This window comes from Crinia signifera, chromosome 3 (genome assembly GCF_055691185.1).
Source record: "Crinia signifera chromosome 3, ASM5569118v1, whole genome shotgun sequence".
Lineage (NCBI taxonomy): Eukaryota > Metazoa > Chordata > Amphibia > Anura > Myobatrachidae > Crinia > Crinia signifera.
Genome location: NC_139219.1, coordinates 169,000,968 through 169,017,682, shown reverse-complemented (window position 1 = coordinate 169,017,682; position 16,715 = coordinate 169,000,968). Strand labels below are relative to the sequence as shown.

At 41.9% G+C, this 16,715-nt stretch overlaps 1 protein-coding gene across 1 annotated transcript in view; it reads left to right on the top strand.

Annotated features, from left to right (window-relative positions):
* LOC146062941 (uncharacterized) overlaps positions 1 to 16,400 on the top strand; it is a 178,428-nt gene extending 162,028 nt beyond the window's left edge. Inside the window, exons 43-48 of the mRNA XM_083174951.1 lie at positions 240 to 392; positions 3,969 to 4,178; positions 10,408 to 10,528; positions 10,864 to 10,920; positions 14,242 to 14,366; positions 15,972 to 16,400. Coding sequence (XP_083031077.1) covers positions 240 to 392; positions 3,969 to 4,178; positions 10,408 to 10,528; positions 10,864 to 10,920; positions 14,242 to 14,366; positions 15,972 to 16,064 — 759 coding nt within the window. The 3' untranslated portion in view covers positions 16,065 to 16,400. The remainder of the gene's footprint in view (positions 1 to 239; positions 393 to 3,968; positions 4,179 to 10,407; positions 10,529 to 10,863; positions 10,921 to 14,241; positions 14,367 to 15,971) is intronic.
* Positions 16,401 to 16,715: the final 315 nt, after the last annotated feature.

Sequence of the window (16,715 nt, the reverse complement as noted above, 5' to 3'; positions counted from 1 at the left end):
TGACCTGTCGAACTAATGACCTTTCGAACTAGAATCATGTCGACATTTTCCCATGTCGACCTAGAGTCATGTCGACCTTTTAGCATGTCGACCTAATGGATTCGACCTAATGACTGTCGACCATAATGCAGTAGACCAAATGACCGCATCCCGTTTATACAGGTATAATTGAGACCCTGTTTCAAGATTTCTGTTCTAATCTGTTCTACGGTTTCATTTTGTCATATTGTAATGATCAGGATGCTGCTCAGAACAAAAAGGAAGGCGTGAAGCTACAGCTGACAGTAGAGCAACAGGTGGTCTTATTACGCCAACAGCTCATGGTTGCAACAGCAGCGCTGACCAGAACACAGGCTGAGGTCAGCAAAGTGAATGAGCAACTGATCAGACAGGTATGCGACTTAGTCTTCCAGCTTTACTTGCTACTTGCACTGATGTTTCATGTTCTTGTAATCCCGAAGAGTCGTGTGAAAAAAAATCGAAACAAAATTGTAACATTAAGAAACTCCCAAAGCTCTAACTAAAATTTGTGTTGCCTGTGCCAGAAAGAGAATTATTATATTTTATATAATGTATATATCTATGTCTAGTGTCAGTCAGTCTCTGAAACACTGCCATCTGCTGGCAAAGAGTTTAACTACATCTCTTTCTCACACATGCCCAAACACAGAGGGCAGCATACTAGATGTTTGAAGCTTTTGCTTCGAGCGGGCTTACTAGTGTGTGTGTGTGTGTGTGTGTGTATATGTCTAGTATTTGTGTGTCACCAACACACTGCCATCTAGCTGGCTTACTAGTATATATATTTTAGAACATTGCAAGAAAATGGGGTACTTGTTTCCTAGCACGGCCACAATCGCGGGCATCGTGTACCTTTAAGTTAAGGTACACGATGCCTGCGATGGACCCGATTTCCTTTGAAATCAGGTCCATTTTGCCGGCAAAGGGAAAATCGCGTCGGTCGCGATCATTAACATTGGCCCCGACGCGATGCCCGCGATTTTGCCATAGGCTTCAATGTTAAATTATTTTTTAACATTGAAATCGGGAGCATCGCGTCGGTCTTGTGCCATTATAATGGCACAAGATGAGATGGACTTGATTAAGTCCATCTCACATAGTAAAAAATGTGAAATGGGCCAATATGACCCATTTCACATTATATATGTCCCCGTTGTCACCCCACAATTGACGTGAACCCGAAGCGTGGCGAGCGCAGCGAGCCCGCGAGGGGCGGCGGTGCGCGTCCTCCGATTTTTTCATTCCCCTACTATCCACGTTGGCATGGAGTTGAGAATATAAAGTGTGGCGAGCGCAGCAAGCCACCGAGCCCGAAGCGTGGCGAGCGCACGCGTATACCTGTGAAGTTATACGCGTCCCCTCGCGGGCCTCGCTGCGCTTGCCACACTTTATATTCTCAACTCCACACCGACGTGGATAGTAGGGGAATGAAATGGTCGGAGGATGAATGATGCCCATTACATACTATATAATAAACCATAATGCCCATTACATACTATGTAACAAACCGTAATGCACATTACACATTTGACACATAAGTGCTACTTACCTACATGCTCATTCCTAGGAACTTCATGCTCGATGCCAGGGGCTGAAATTGCTCCTTGCCAAGGGGGACGGAAATAGTTTGTTGCCAAAGTGGGGCTGAAATAGCTCATCAGTCCCTGCCGCAGTGGAGCTCACAATCTATATTCCCTACCACATGTACACGCGCACACAGACATTCTAGGGTTAATTTTTTTGGAAGCCAATTGACCTACCAGTATATTTTTGGATTGCGGGAGGAAACCAGAGTACCCGGAGGAAACCCACACAGGTACGGGGAGAATATACAAACTCCGCACAGTTAGGACCATGGTGGGAATCAAACCCATGACCTCAGTGCTGTGAGGCAGTAATGCTAACCATTACACCATCCATACTGCTATTAATTTCGACAGTTGCAGGGTGGCAATGCCCTATACCCACAGTGCCCTATACCCACAGTGCCCTATACCCAATGCACTATGCCTGTTTCTGGATCCGGGCTGCGCAGGAGATCTCACACATCCCTAGAAGAGCCAGCCGGGCAGGCAGAGACAGTGGGTCAAGGGCACATTGACGGAGGGTGGAGTTTTCACTCCCCAACTTCAGCAAACAAGAAGTTAATACATTGGTAATGAGGCGAAGCAGGAAGTGTTATAGCGGCGTGATAAGTGCATCTATAATACATCTGCCCCCATGTGTTATATACTGTATTGTGTGTTATTAGGGAGTTCCCTGAAATGCATTGCAGGGACAATGGACTAAGCCGACCCTACTTCTTTACTAGAAATACCACTATTATCTGCTTCTTAACAGCCTGGTCTATTTTAGTATAATTGTCTATTTCTTTGTCCAATACATAACAGAATAGCCTGGTCTATGTGCCATTATCCCTTTTCTGTAACACTTTCCAGATAAAACTATTTATGTGGGGCCTGCTAAGTTCCCTAGGAAGTACAGCAGGTGTTACAGAAATGATATCAGTAAATACCTGAAAGTCTGACAGAAGAAGCACATAGACCATAACAAGCCCCGAAATTATTCTGAAAAGAATCAGCTGACAGAAAGTGATCGCTAAACATTATCTAAAGATTAAATGTAACAATACAATATATGTTGTATTGATCATTCCATTGGAGACGACATTGCATGGCCAATCACTTTTGTCGGAATCCTGGGATCCCTCACCACCCTCCTTCCTGGAAATAATGGTGCTGGAATAACGTCCAGCAAAAAGTACAGATGCTGTAGAGCTGGACTCTCATCTCAGCCATGGAAGTCTGTAACTGTCACATTTTTGCTATAGACCTCTTAATACCTTCCCAAATATGTGAGATTTTTACATGGCTGCTTAGTTTTGGAGGGAAATGTCACAATTGTATTCTATTAATTTCTATAAAGTTGAAGACCTTGCAGCTTGCTTGTACCATCGGGGACAGGACGGTGTCAGTCATTAGGCTGCACTCCTAAATGTCATAACTCGTGGGTCTGTGAGCCTGGGGTGGGGCTTAAGCTTTCCAATTAGCATAGCATAGAAGTGAGCGGCGGATCCCTGTGGCGGATGGGAACTAGTTCCCGTCACAGGAACCCCGCCGCTCACTTCACATTTCCCAAAGGGACCTCACGCTGTTTGGCACTGGGGAGACTGGAGGAGTGCCTGCCCCCTGAAGCCCGGATCATAACCCCTGGACCAAGGTCTCGTCTCTACCCTGCTGCATCATCTGATCCCAGCTCCCCCTGGTCACAGCCCCTTTGGCTGGGAGCAACTCTGACATACACTCGAGTGGGGCCAGAGGAGGCTTGCTGCTACCTGGGGGCGCTCACCGCTGACTCCAGGGTATTTACTGGCCTGCTGCGAGTTCGGTCAGTGCGGAATCCCCCTCTCTCCCTGCCAGCAGCTGGCTCAGGACACTGGGCAGAAGAGGGGCGCACAGAATCTGCCGCTAGGAACCCGAATCCCCCCACTTGTTGGAGCTGCACTTCCCCAGGGATTACACCCGGACCCCTGCCCTTATTTGCGGTCTTGTATGACTTTCTATGGGTGAAACAGGTTGAATCTGAAAGGTACATAAACGGTATTCAAACGGTAATATACCATTTAGAGCATGCAGTGTGAATGGTGTTTAACTGGCTCAGACCCGTTTCGAAAAAAGTTTACAATACCGGGTCTGAAGAAGGTTTGCAATGTGAAAGCAGTATAACATAGCTGAAATAGTTTCTATGGTGCTGCAGGAAGATGTCAATCTAAATGATGTGGTTGATGCTAATTTACTATTTCATTTTAAATGTTCTAGAGTTTTTTATTCCTTGGTAAAGTTACAAAGGTATTATTGAAAATACATCCAAAGAGTCTGATATTCTGTAAAGTATGGAGAAAACACAACTTTATGATAGTTTTGACAGTTGTATTTATTGCTTCACAGAAACAACTACTCCATGAGTCTGAGCACAGATACTCGCAGGAATCTAGAAGCCGACAGCAGCTTGATAGCATTAAATCTGCCAGCATGGACAGGCTGCAGGGGGACATACAGGAAAAGGAGCAGAGAGTGCGCTTACTTGCGGAGGAAGCGGAAAGAGCCTCCAAAATGAGTCAGCTGCAACATACTAAAGTTAAAAAAGAAGTAAAGCAGGTAATGCAGAAGCCTTTGATGTAGTTCTAATATCTAAGACTTGACATGCTTTTATGCTGGTCCGCTGTCTCGAGAGGGAAGCAGCTTCTGGTATGATGACATGACCAATAGGACAGGGGAGGAAGAATTTGCCCTCTCCAATAAGTCTGGTGTATGCAGGTAATGGTGATAAAATATTCTTCTGATTCCTGGTTTTAGCTGCATTGTGCAATACTCTCGTGCACAGGAGTTACTCCTAGCAATATTCTTCCCACAACCCCCTTCATTCCTGAGCAGCAGGGCAGGAAATACAACAGTTTTTCAGGTGTCAGATTCCTCCATATTTGCTCAAAACTGGGAAAAGAAAAGAAGCGGAAATACAACACATTCACAAACATTTAAGTGACATTGGCCCTTATTCTGGTTCACTCACAAAGGGAAATTCCTTCTCAAATGGACAAAACCATGTGCACTGTAGGGGGGGAGGGGGCAGATGTAATTTGTGCAGAAAGAAATACTCAGGGAGGAGAGGAGGGATGCCAGTTGCACGGGACTGGTGTATATTGATTAGGACCCCCACATTTTTCATTACAATAGATTTTTTTTCTCAAAATCTCAGGAGGAGAATTCCACAGAGGTAGCACTCTATTGGAAAATGGAAGGAAAAAGGTACTTCATGGTACATTAAAAGGAGTTTAATGAGGGAAACAATGAATATCCACGGTACAGAATGATAAAGCCCCATACCAAATATAGACACTCTGTGGACTGGTTACCACACAATTTTTAATCACAAAGCCACAGGCAAAACTGCTCACATTCACCATCAACGAACCCGCTGGATCGCTTACTATACGACACCACGCTGAATTGCTGGACGGAGGACGGAGAGCCACAGCCAGGAGACATGTCTAGAGAGCAGGAGGGAACGATGTAGGCCACACGCTTTTTCCTTCCATTTTGGAGGTGTGCGACGATGGACATCAAAAGATATAGGGCCTTATTTTGGTTCATTCTTTCTGACAAAATCCTTCTTAGATGGGCAAAACCATGTGCACTGCAGGTGGGGCAGGTGTTACTTGTGCAGAGAGAATTAGATTTGGGTGGGGTTTTACTTCAAAGTGAGATCTATATTGCAGTGTAAAAATAAAGCAGTCAGTATTTTCCCTGCACAGAAACAAAATTACTCACCCAAATCTAATTCTCTCTGCACGTGTTACATCTGCCCCCCCTGCAGTGCACATGGTTTTGTCCATCTAAGAAGGATTTTGTCAGAAAGAATGAATCAAAATAAGGCCCATAGAGCAGATCAAAGGGAAAGTAATGTCCTTTATAAGGGTGAACCATGTTTAATTAAAAATTTACTTTTATTAAACAGCAGATAAAAACTGCAAAATATTAAAGACAAACATAAAACTTATAATAGGGAGAAATTATGATACAGGTGTTTAAAATTAAGGTGGCAGGCAGGTGGCACACTGGGATTCACTTTATGTTGCAGTATAGGTGTGTCATATTACCAGTATGATAATTAATGAAAACAAATTGAGTAATCAAATTCCCGTATTTCAGTGTGCAGTGTTTTCACAGTATACCCCTAATAGTACCCACATGTATGTGGTTAGCACTGTAGGATGGCTTCTCCTATAATCAGGTAGTACTCTGAAATGAATTGCTATTAACAAAATAGCCACAAATGTAACTGGCTAGCCGGCACGTGCTTCGCAGATTAGCTTCTTCAGGGCCCTGCACGTTACATCTTACCTGCACTTTCTGTGTTGATAATTTACTATTCATATGGGCATACACAAGTTCAGACTTGTGCAAAGTGATTTAAGGTACAGTACATGATTTCCATTGAACTTCCTATATGTGTCTAGATGTTATTCCTGATATCGGTAAATCTGGCAGCTTTGCAACCCCATCTGCACTGAGTGATCTTGCTGAAGCACATCGCTCAGCAAAAGTCAACCAGAATAACCCCTAAATATCAGAAGTAGCACCTACATTTCCTAGTATATGGATTGTTGCAAGCCAAATGGTTAATTCAATTACTTGTGGACCAGCATCTACAGGTTTTAACAGTGAAATTTAGGAGAAACAGTTATAATAATTAGAGAGTTGTAATTAGCAATGTAATTGATAGATATGGGTCTCATATGTGCACACAGCCTATAATCTTAAGGGTCTGCCTGTTCTCCGGCAAGCTGGTCCATGGAATCATCAATTAATAATGGTGTGTAACAGTACTTCTTGGCCCAGCAGTTAGCATTATTTGCCATGCAAAGCCACAGAAACCAGCCCACATTACATTCAATTCAGACTAGTGAAGACTAATTATAATATTAGCAAACCAAAAGGGAAGAAAGAGAAGAAATCTAAAAAGAAACAACAAAATTCACAAAAAAAAAGACAAAAGAATAAGGGAATACTCACTGTATTTATCTGAAAGGGCGAGAGAGGGATAGGGAAACCTTAACTCCAAGAAGACAGAGATCAATAAGTGAAAGGAGAACATACAAACCCCCCACCCAAAATAGATTTGATGCATTAGGAGAGGATAGTTATGGAAATCAATCGCATAGAATATAGAACACGTTCTAATTACGGGAGAAGGTGGTCAGTATTCACAATATTGATATAGAAGAAACCCAGATTATAATAACAGGGAAAATAATTATCACAGAATAAGAATTAAAGATTAAAAGAAAAAATATATGTCACATAATGAGGGGAAAAAAAAATCAAAATTCACAATATTAGCACACATACGCTAACACTTAATGAGAAATATTTTAGGTAACGGTTTGAAATTTTGTCCGACAAATTCTGCAAAATCGTTTGATTTATTTGTAGATGTACAATGTCACTTAAGGAAATTAGCATTCAAAAGTTTTTTCCACAAAAATTCGACACAGGGTGTAATCAAAATTTAGAAACAAATGAACAAAGTGGTTTTCGAAAAAAAAAAAATCAAATTTCAACCCAATATTTAGTCGGGGATGTTTTGTAGAGACATACGGAAAATTAGTGACAGAGGATTTGAAAGAAATGTGTGGAGAGAAAAAAAAAGGAATAAGAAATTTAGCATATCAAAAGCAGAAAAAGAAGCATTAGAAGGTTTAAAGAAAAATGAATCCATAACGATCAAGCCCTCAGACAAGGGGGAAGTGGTCGTTTTGGATACAAAAGATTATATATATACTATAAAAATCTTAAGAAAAATCACACAGAAGATATAAAAAAACTAAATACCTTAATCGAAAAATACCATAAAAATGGAGTACTAACAGATAAAGAAAAAGATTATTTAAAAATAGAAGATCCAGTGTTACCTGTCATATATGGATTGCCGATGATCCATAAAAATGACAAGGACCCAACCCTGAGACCAATAGTAGAAGGGGTGGGATCTTTGACTTCCAACTTATCAGAAATGATAGATAAACATCTGCAACCAATTACATATATATGGGAAAAGCCTACCTTAAGGATACTATGGATATTATTAATAAATGAAATACTGTGAAGTGCCAAAAGGGGGACATTCTAGTGTCCGCAGATGTATCCTCCCTTTATACAATAATACAACATAAAGATGGTTTAGCAGCAGTGGAGGGGGTCCTAACAAGAGAAAATTGAAGAATTTTAAGAAAATGTAAAAGCCTTTATTTTGGAAGGTATACAATTTATTTTAGAGAACAATTATTTTTATTTTAATAATACGTTCTTTCTTCAGTGTGCTGGGACAGTGAAGGGGACAAAATTCACCCCCAGCTTCACCAACATATTTATGGAAGTGTGCGAGGAGTCCTGTGTATGGCAGAAGCTGGGGCGAATCTCGTCCTCTATCAGAGGTACATAGATGACATCATCATGATATGGAGAGGCAGAAGGGAGATGTTACAAGACTTTCAGTAAATCTTAAAGGAGAATAATGTGGGGATAATATAAACTTTTGTGTCAAGTGAGGAATGTGTAAATTTTTTGGACCTGACTGTGTATATTGAAGAGGATAATATCCTGACAAAAACATATTATAAGCCGACTGATAGTAACTCTTTTATTAATAAAGAAAGTAATCATCACCCACAGTGGTTAAAGGGTATACCAGGCAGTTAGTTTCGCAAGATTAAGAGAAACTGAACACAGGAAGAAATGTACAAGGATAAGGCAGATAAAATGAAAAATAGGTTTTTAGAAAAAGGTTATGATGAAGCCGACTTACAGAAGGCTTTAGTAGGGGTAAATCAAGTGAAAAGAGAAACACTCCTAATAAATAAAAGAAAATGGAATTATGGCTTACATTACAACATATAATAGTGACTACAAAAAAATAGAAAAAGTTTTGAATAAGCATTGGGGTTTATTAAAAGCAGATTCAATCCTAAAGGAATCTATCCCGGATAAAGTGGCACCCAATATTAACTTGGTAGTAAAAAGTGCCTCAGCACCAAAAGCAGCCATGCACACAAGGGTTAAAACTAAGGGTTTTTTCCGATGAAGAATGTGTGCTGGCTGCAAGCAATGTAAATGTGCAGAAGGTAACAAAATAGATACATTTGTATCCACTCTGACAAGGAGAGAATATAAAATTGAACATTTTGTCACATGTAACAGCTATGATGTTATTTACTTGATCCAATGTACATGTAATAAACAGTATGTAGGCAGAACAAGCTGACAATTTAAAGTAAGATTAAGAGAACACCTAAATAACATAAAAAAGGTGTTGAAACACATTGTATGTCAGCCCACTTTAAGACTGAGCATAAGTACTCATCCAATAGTATTGTTAGTTTTAAGATGATAGAGTCCAGTAAGGGTAATTGGAGAAAAAAAAGATAAAAAAGTGATCTGGCGCGCGCAGAAATGCGATGGATCTATGAGCTAGACACATTGCATCCCAAAGGGTTAATTGGGGAATTTGAATTTAAGTGGTTTTTGTGATCTACCCTCCATCTTTTTTCAATTGATTTCTCTTTTATGTAATATCCATAATGACTTTTTATTGTTATCCTTACATCCTTTTCCTAATGGATAAATCTCAACATCTAATGTAATGTGTTTTTTTTTTTTAAACAGTTTGACATACGCAAGTTTATCTATTTAGTGATATTTTTCATGATTTTTTAGATATATGTACACCTTTTAAGAGCGCCCAGAGTTATGTATATTGTATAAAAACTACCCGGGAACAGACAAACCGGATCTCTTGGGGAAGCATAAATAATTAGAAGCTACGCCCTCCAGCTGCACCTTGAGAAAGACGTTGGTGAGCAGCTGGAGACCGGAGCTTGTGAAAAATAGCCACCAGACACGTGGGAACAGTGCCGGAGCCGACATGCGTGCTTAAGTGACATCAGCGGCCCTGGGCAGCATTAAGAGATCATAAGCCGGAGAGTGGAGTCCTTCCATCCCTGAGCAACAGGGCTGTTAAGCGTCTTTTGCCGCGAACCCCGCTAGATTGCGAGCGCAGGCAGGACCGGGACAGGAGGGCAGTACGTGCGATACCATCAAGCCGTATGCCTAGCTCAAAGGACTCCTTCCTTTTTCTCCACCATAAAATCCTAACACAGGGAAAACCTAAAGGGTTGCCACAGTGGCAGAGTGGCATCCTGAGGAGGAGTTGTACTAGTGTGGAAGCGGCAGTGGCCCTGCCAAATAGGAACATTTAACATCAATGGATTAAAAGGTTGAACAATACGTCCCCAGGAGGTCCAGTGAGCTTATAAATCTTTATTAAATAAAGAACTCTTTTTTAGATATATTTTCTCATTTTTACTGGTTTTGTTTTATTAATAAAGAGACTGTGTTATTTTTAAGAAATTTGTGAAAGTCATATTTTTTGGAGGTCCCCATTGGAAAGATTAATCCTGCAAATCCTACAGAAAAAATTCCAAACATATTTTTCCAGGGCTGTGGTCACCCCTTATGTGCATCATTTAGACTATTTTGTGGAAATATATTGAGATTGAATTTTTCCTATTTGGGTTCAGCAGCAGCAGGAACAAAGAGTGCCCAAGATTGTTTGGACTGATTTTTCCTAATTATAATATTAATATTCTAGGCCAATAAGAACAATAATGTGTACTTTTACATTGGAGGGCAGGGGGTTTACTTAAAATAAATAATAGTGATAGAAATATTAATTCCCACTCACAGAATTGTTATGTTGTCATTTTACTACCATGTTTAGCAGAATTCTTGGAAGGGCAAAAATCTGATTCTTTTTGGCTTTCTATTGCAGGTAAAATCTCAGCTCTTGCAGGAGCGCAACTTAAAATTAGATGCTTTTCAGCGTGTGGACGAGCTGCAGACCCAGGTGTATGATTTGGAAATGGCCCCCTCTATGCGAAACTCACCCGGAGGTAAACCATGGTCTAAAATAAACTTTATGCGATAAGCTTTCCACAAAAATCTGGCATCGTTTCAATTTTTGGCTGAGTTATTCAGGGGTTTGGGTTTGTGGAAAGGATGCCTAGGCCAAGCCTACAGCCTGGGTTGTTGTTATTATATTGCATATAATATAAGAATGGATAGCTCAGACAGCACAGTCATCCCAGCTCCTGAGCCCTGTACAGTAAAGAATCAGCATGGGAGGGTCATTCTGGGTAGTGCCATACAGCGGTTTCCAGGCATTTCATGTTACCTCAGATCAAGGTTTGTGACCAACATCTAACAGCACAGTACTTTTCTTTTTTAGGCCTAAGGAAGACCTCAGCCACACTCCTGTCACGTGGAGCCAGGAGTCTTTCGGCAGGTATGGCATGATATTGCAACACTCCAATCTATCCAATGTATCTGTTCAAATGCCTGAATGATGAATGAAGGTGGCACTTGTTATGGCTTGCAAAGTTGTGCTATATAGTTATTATACAGACTGCAGTTTCATGGAGCCACTTGTACCCCAATATAATTCATAGCCAAATCAGACTGTAGTCATTCAGGGGCCTATTCAGGCCAGATCGCAGGAAGTCTGAATTCTCACCCTGTTGAAGTTTGGATCTGTGCGCACATAGTAGCCAATATGGCCCTGGCTGCGAGCACCTTTGGCTATGTTATGCTTCACCGAGGCGATTGCAGCATTTCATGGGCATGCCCATAAACCACTAGGCACGCTCATAGAAACACTGAGCAGGCCACAACAATTGCAGGAGTTCCTCTGTCTGCTCGGGTGGGCGGATGAGGTCTTTGCACTCCCCAATTTCCCGTCGATCCGTGTAGCTGCCTCGTAGTGACTCCTAGGTCACGCGGAGGCCGCAAGCACCAGGCAGAGGTGAAGAAATCATATGATGGTAACTGTTCACAACCCTGCACGGCGTGTGTGTGGGAGGCGCGTTAACATGCTTGCTTGCCCAAGGGGCAAACGCTCACTTTGGTTTGATTATCAGTATGAATATAGACCATGTTCCTTTAGAGTTTTGTGGTTTTAAGCGGTTGTCAGAAAAAGTTACTATTGCAACGTATACTTTCTACAGCTTCCATGCAGAAGAGAGTAAATGAAATGGTACTTGTGAGTTATCCGGGCTGCCGATTTCTAAATCGGGTCGGATCGGGCGCATCGCATGCGATGCGATGACCCGATTTTTCCATAGGAATCAATGTTAAAATGGACTGAGTCCATTTTAACATGGAATTCAATGGGAAAAAGGGGTCCTTTTCATACCCCTACTATCCAAGTGGGCATGGAGTTGGATATAAACCTGTGGCGAGCGTAGCGAGCCACCGAGCCCGAAGCATGGCGAGCGTAGCGAGCCCCGCAAGGGGACACAGAATACCGTCCGCTCGCCACGCTTCGGGCTCGGTGGCTCGCCACAGGTTTATATCCAACTCCATGCCCACTTGGATAGTAGGGGTATGAAAAGGACCCCTATTTCCCATTGAATTCCATGTTAAAATGGACTCAGTCAATTTTAACATTGATTCCTATGGAAAAATCGGGTCATCGCATCCGATGGTCGCATGCGATGCGATATCGCATCTGATTGTATGCCTTAACTTAAGGCATACAATCAAAAAATCGGCAGCCCGGATAACTCACAAGTACCAATGAAATTGACCCCTTTTAATGGCGCAGGGATTGTCACACATGCAACAAGAGAATATTCCCATTCTATGGTGGTTGCAGCATTAGGCATAGCTGGCTTCTACAGGTTTAGAACTAGGGTGGGTCAGGTGTTGCCTTGAACACCACGCCTTTTTGGTACAGATGCACAGCTCCGTACACACCCTAAGACGAATTATAGCAGGGGTGGCCAACCGGTCAGAGGTAAAGAGCCGAAAAATATCGGCAGTCAAGACAAAGAGCCGACATCATGCGCGCACCTAAAATCGTGGTCAGGGGAGTGGCCAGGGGCATGGTCATATGACAAGGGGGAGTGGCTACATGACAGATGCCCCCAGTGCCAGATATGCCCCCCACAGTGCTAGGTATGCCCCCAGTGCCACACATATGCCCCACAGTGCCAGATATATGCCCCACAGTGCAACACATATGCTGGAGGGCCCAGCTTCCTTACAAAAGGGCCCACCTATTCTCTGAGGGGCCAGGAGGGCCCAAAAAACAAATGAGCCACGGGCCAAGAGAGCCCGACTAATGCGCCCACAGGCCGGAAGGGCCTGAATGTGCCCACGGGCCTAGTGCCCAACACCTGGTGGTCTAGGGTGGATGGGGGGTAGGTGGCCAAAGGCCTCTACCTGGTGTTGGGAGAGGCCGCGGGGGGGGGGGGGGGGGGGGGGTTTCATCAGCTCTATTGCATCCCAGACACAGCTCTGTTTCTCCCTGTCTGTCCCAGCACTGGGGCACATCTCTACACAGGAGCCGCACATTACAAGGGGGCGACCCGCATGTGGCTCGCGAGCCGTGGGTTGGCCACCGCTGAATTATAGTGATAGTCATCTGCACCATTGGCAGCTCTGTAAAGAGTCCTTCCTGCATATGCTCTGCCCTACTCTTATCCTGTTTTGCAGTACTACCGAGCCTCGGAGACGGCTGCTGAGGTTAATGTTACTGAGACATAGCTGCTGTGGGGATGGAGGTGCGCGCGCACAGTCACACACTCTATTGCCGCCCCCCCCTCCTTTCTGTATAACATGTTCTAGCTGGCATAATGTACAGAACGTGTCCTGCCTGATGTAATGTGTGATATGATTATAATCTGTGGTGGAAATAGAAATCAGTTTAAACTGACTTATTGCAGAAGGGGAGAAAAATCATTCGATTGGTCAGCGACCATGGAATAATTTCTCTCCCCTTTGGCCTCATGCAAGGAGATGTGTTCTTGTACACACCCCCTCGCATTCTAGCGTTGCTGACCTTTTGGCTAGGCTGCGAGTATACGCAGCCTAGCCAACAGGTCTGAATAAGGCCCAGTATCATTAGTCTAGCTTAACCACTTATATAGTTTTATTTACAGTTTCTTATATAGCACAGCATATGCCGTTGCACATTACAATTGCTATATAGACAGTGCCCCTAGTCATCTAGTATGTATGAGGCTTAGCATTTGTCAGTTTGGAATTATTCATACATAAACAAAAGTGACAACTTTCATATAGAATATGGGCTTGCTTAATAACACTGTGTACACACGGTGCCACCCGGTCAAAATCACATAGCAACTTAATGAAAATCAAACCGTGTGCAGCCACATGTCGTCCAGATGCATGGCTCCATGGCGTCCGTATCGTATGGCTAAATAGACTGTGCAGGCAATTATATCTGGACTATGGTGCCTGTAGACGCACTGCAGCATTACACCCGCAATGGGCTGAGCTATAGTGTTGGGCAGGGCTATTGTTTTGATAGGCAAAGCCCTGCACGATCTAGGAAGCCAGTGTAAGAACCACACATCGCCATCGCTGCAGGGTATACACACAGAGCGGACCATGCTCCTTTTCTAAGCAGTCTAGCCCCGTGTTTATGCCCCTTTAAGTGCATTTAGCCAAAATCAGGCCATTACTGTGAATCTCACCGTGTGTACACATCATTACTGACAAGTCATTAAAAGCTGTGCCATGCTGTCCTAGCAGTAACTATAATTGTGTAAAGTCCACTTGTTTTTACATTTTCATATTGTAGTCTCATCCATGACTGCAGAACCTCTTCATTTTAATCAAGTAGTATGGGATTCCCTAAATGACTGCCAACCACCTGAAGCCAAAGCTATTTCGCGGGGACAGATGAGACTCCAAAGACCCAAAACTGTGAGTATCAATGTGATCGTTTATGATATACATGTTTTACATTCCTACCAACTGGCATTTGTTTTTTTACTGTTTCCAGCACGTTAAATGTGACATTGACACTAGGAACAATTTTTGGGTTGTGTAGTATTTAGTGTTAGCTGTTAGACTCTAAACAGACCGCCCCCCCCCAAAAAAAAAGTGTAACTTTATGGATGTCTTTTTTTAACCTCAGCTACTATGTTACATACATTTGCAAACATCAGTAACGAATATAATGTATTTGTATATTAGAAGAATATGGGATGGATTCATAAAGATTGCAGGGTAGATTTACTAGAACTAAAATGGAACGTCACTTATTTTCTAGAATATTTTTGGTAAATAATAACTAGAACTGGATTGGTGCTTTGGGGAACACTCCACTTTACTTAGACGTGTAATTCTACATTACAGTTGTGAAAACTGGGGGAAGTGAAAATTTGTTGATTACATTACGCAGATTGTAAAATATTCTTAAATCATAGTTAAAAACAGTATGCTGTATTCCCTCTGATAGGACTCGCCCCTTGGCAGCTGCAGACAGTCCAGAGTAGGGTTTCAGCAAGAATGTTGACATTAAAGAAGAAATCTCATTAAAACATGTTAAGTCGCTTTTAAGTATATCTCTGATCAACAACTGTTAGTTGTCATTCTACATAGCATTATCTAGTTTTCTAAATCTCTCCGGAGGAAGCAAGATAGGACTGTTACCAAGACACACACGCAGGGGAAGAAGACTTTACATTCTTAGGGGTAAATTTACTAAGATGTGAGTTCTATTGAAGATGGATGTTGCCCATAGCAACCAACCAGAATCTACTTATTTAACACCTTCTAGAAGATAACAAAATCTGATTGATAGCAAATCCCATCTTCAATAGAACTCCCATCTAATGCTGGCCACACATCAGACCAACTTTTATCCAACTAGTTGGTGGGATGGAATAAAAATCTTGATGGGAGCAAATGTAATTTGTAATTCAGTCATTTGCTCCAGAAATCTGGAAACAGACAAAAACGGTCACTCAGACAAAGTAATGTAGTTGTATCTGTTTGATTTAAATAATGTCACTGAATGTTTTTGTCCAATTTCCTGGGTTTGTGAGCAAATTGCTCTCTCATTTGCTCCCATCCAGTACCAGATTTTTATTCCATCCAACCAACTGGTTGGATGAAAGTTGGTCTGACATGTGGCCAGCTTAAGTAAATTTACCCCTTAGACTTTACTTCTCTCTACATCATGTGTCATACAACTGTGGTTGCCACGGTAGTTTGCATTTACAGACTTAGATTATTAGTAGCAAGATGCAGAAACATCAGCATTATTTTACAGCTGCCACAACGATACAATGAACAACCACCTTTTTTGGGGATTGCTTCTTTAATTGTAAAATATATGAAAACAAAGTTTCATCAGTAATTGCTTACAAATATTTTTTTTTTTTACAAAGAAGCATTTTTTAAACTGAATCAAGGACTCTCTTCAATAAAAAAAAAAACACTTAAATGTGTGAACTTCAGCTCTCCAAATAATAACGGATGACATACTGTATACATTAGACTCATCATATTATTACTTTCCAGGTCCCGAGCAGATGCAGAGCACCTGAACTCACTGACAACACATCACAAGCCATTCTTACCCAGCTGCATGAGCTAAGACATAGGACCAAGTGAAATTGGTGTTCTCTATGCAGTTTAGGGACAATGTATAACTATATAAATTTGTACCTATTGTCATAACTGTAGGAGCTCAATACTTGTTTAAAAATAGTGAGAATATGTTTTGAATAAACTCAGTTCTCATCTTTTAAATGGTTTGGTTTTGGGGTTGGATGGGAGGGTAAAATATGCACAGCTTATATTGTCAAGGCCCAAAAGCTGCTCCTCTGACCCAGTCAAATTCAGATGTAAATAAACTTCTTATTTAGTGTACTCATTATTGATGGCATTGGTATTTATATCAGCATAACCCTTTCAGGACCACGTGTTCTGCCCCATATTTGAATATCAGTTACAAAATAAGTTTTTACTGTTGAAAGCAATTTAAACAGAGAATGTAATAAAAATTAAATGATTTACCTTTTATGCTGTGGGCAGGATGCACAGAGCATATATGGGTAAAAAAAAGAACCAAAACCAAATAAACCCTAAACATTTAACACCCTCTACAGAAACTGGTGATTATTATTTTTTTTTTTAGAGAGTCTGGAGTAGGGAGGCCAATCCTGGGATCGGCGGGATCCCGGGATTTTGGCCTAAAATGGTCGGGATTTGAATCCCGGGATTGAAGCTTTCAATCCCGGGATTTCGGGATTAGTACCCCAG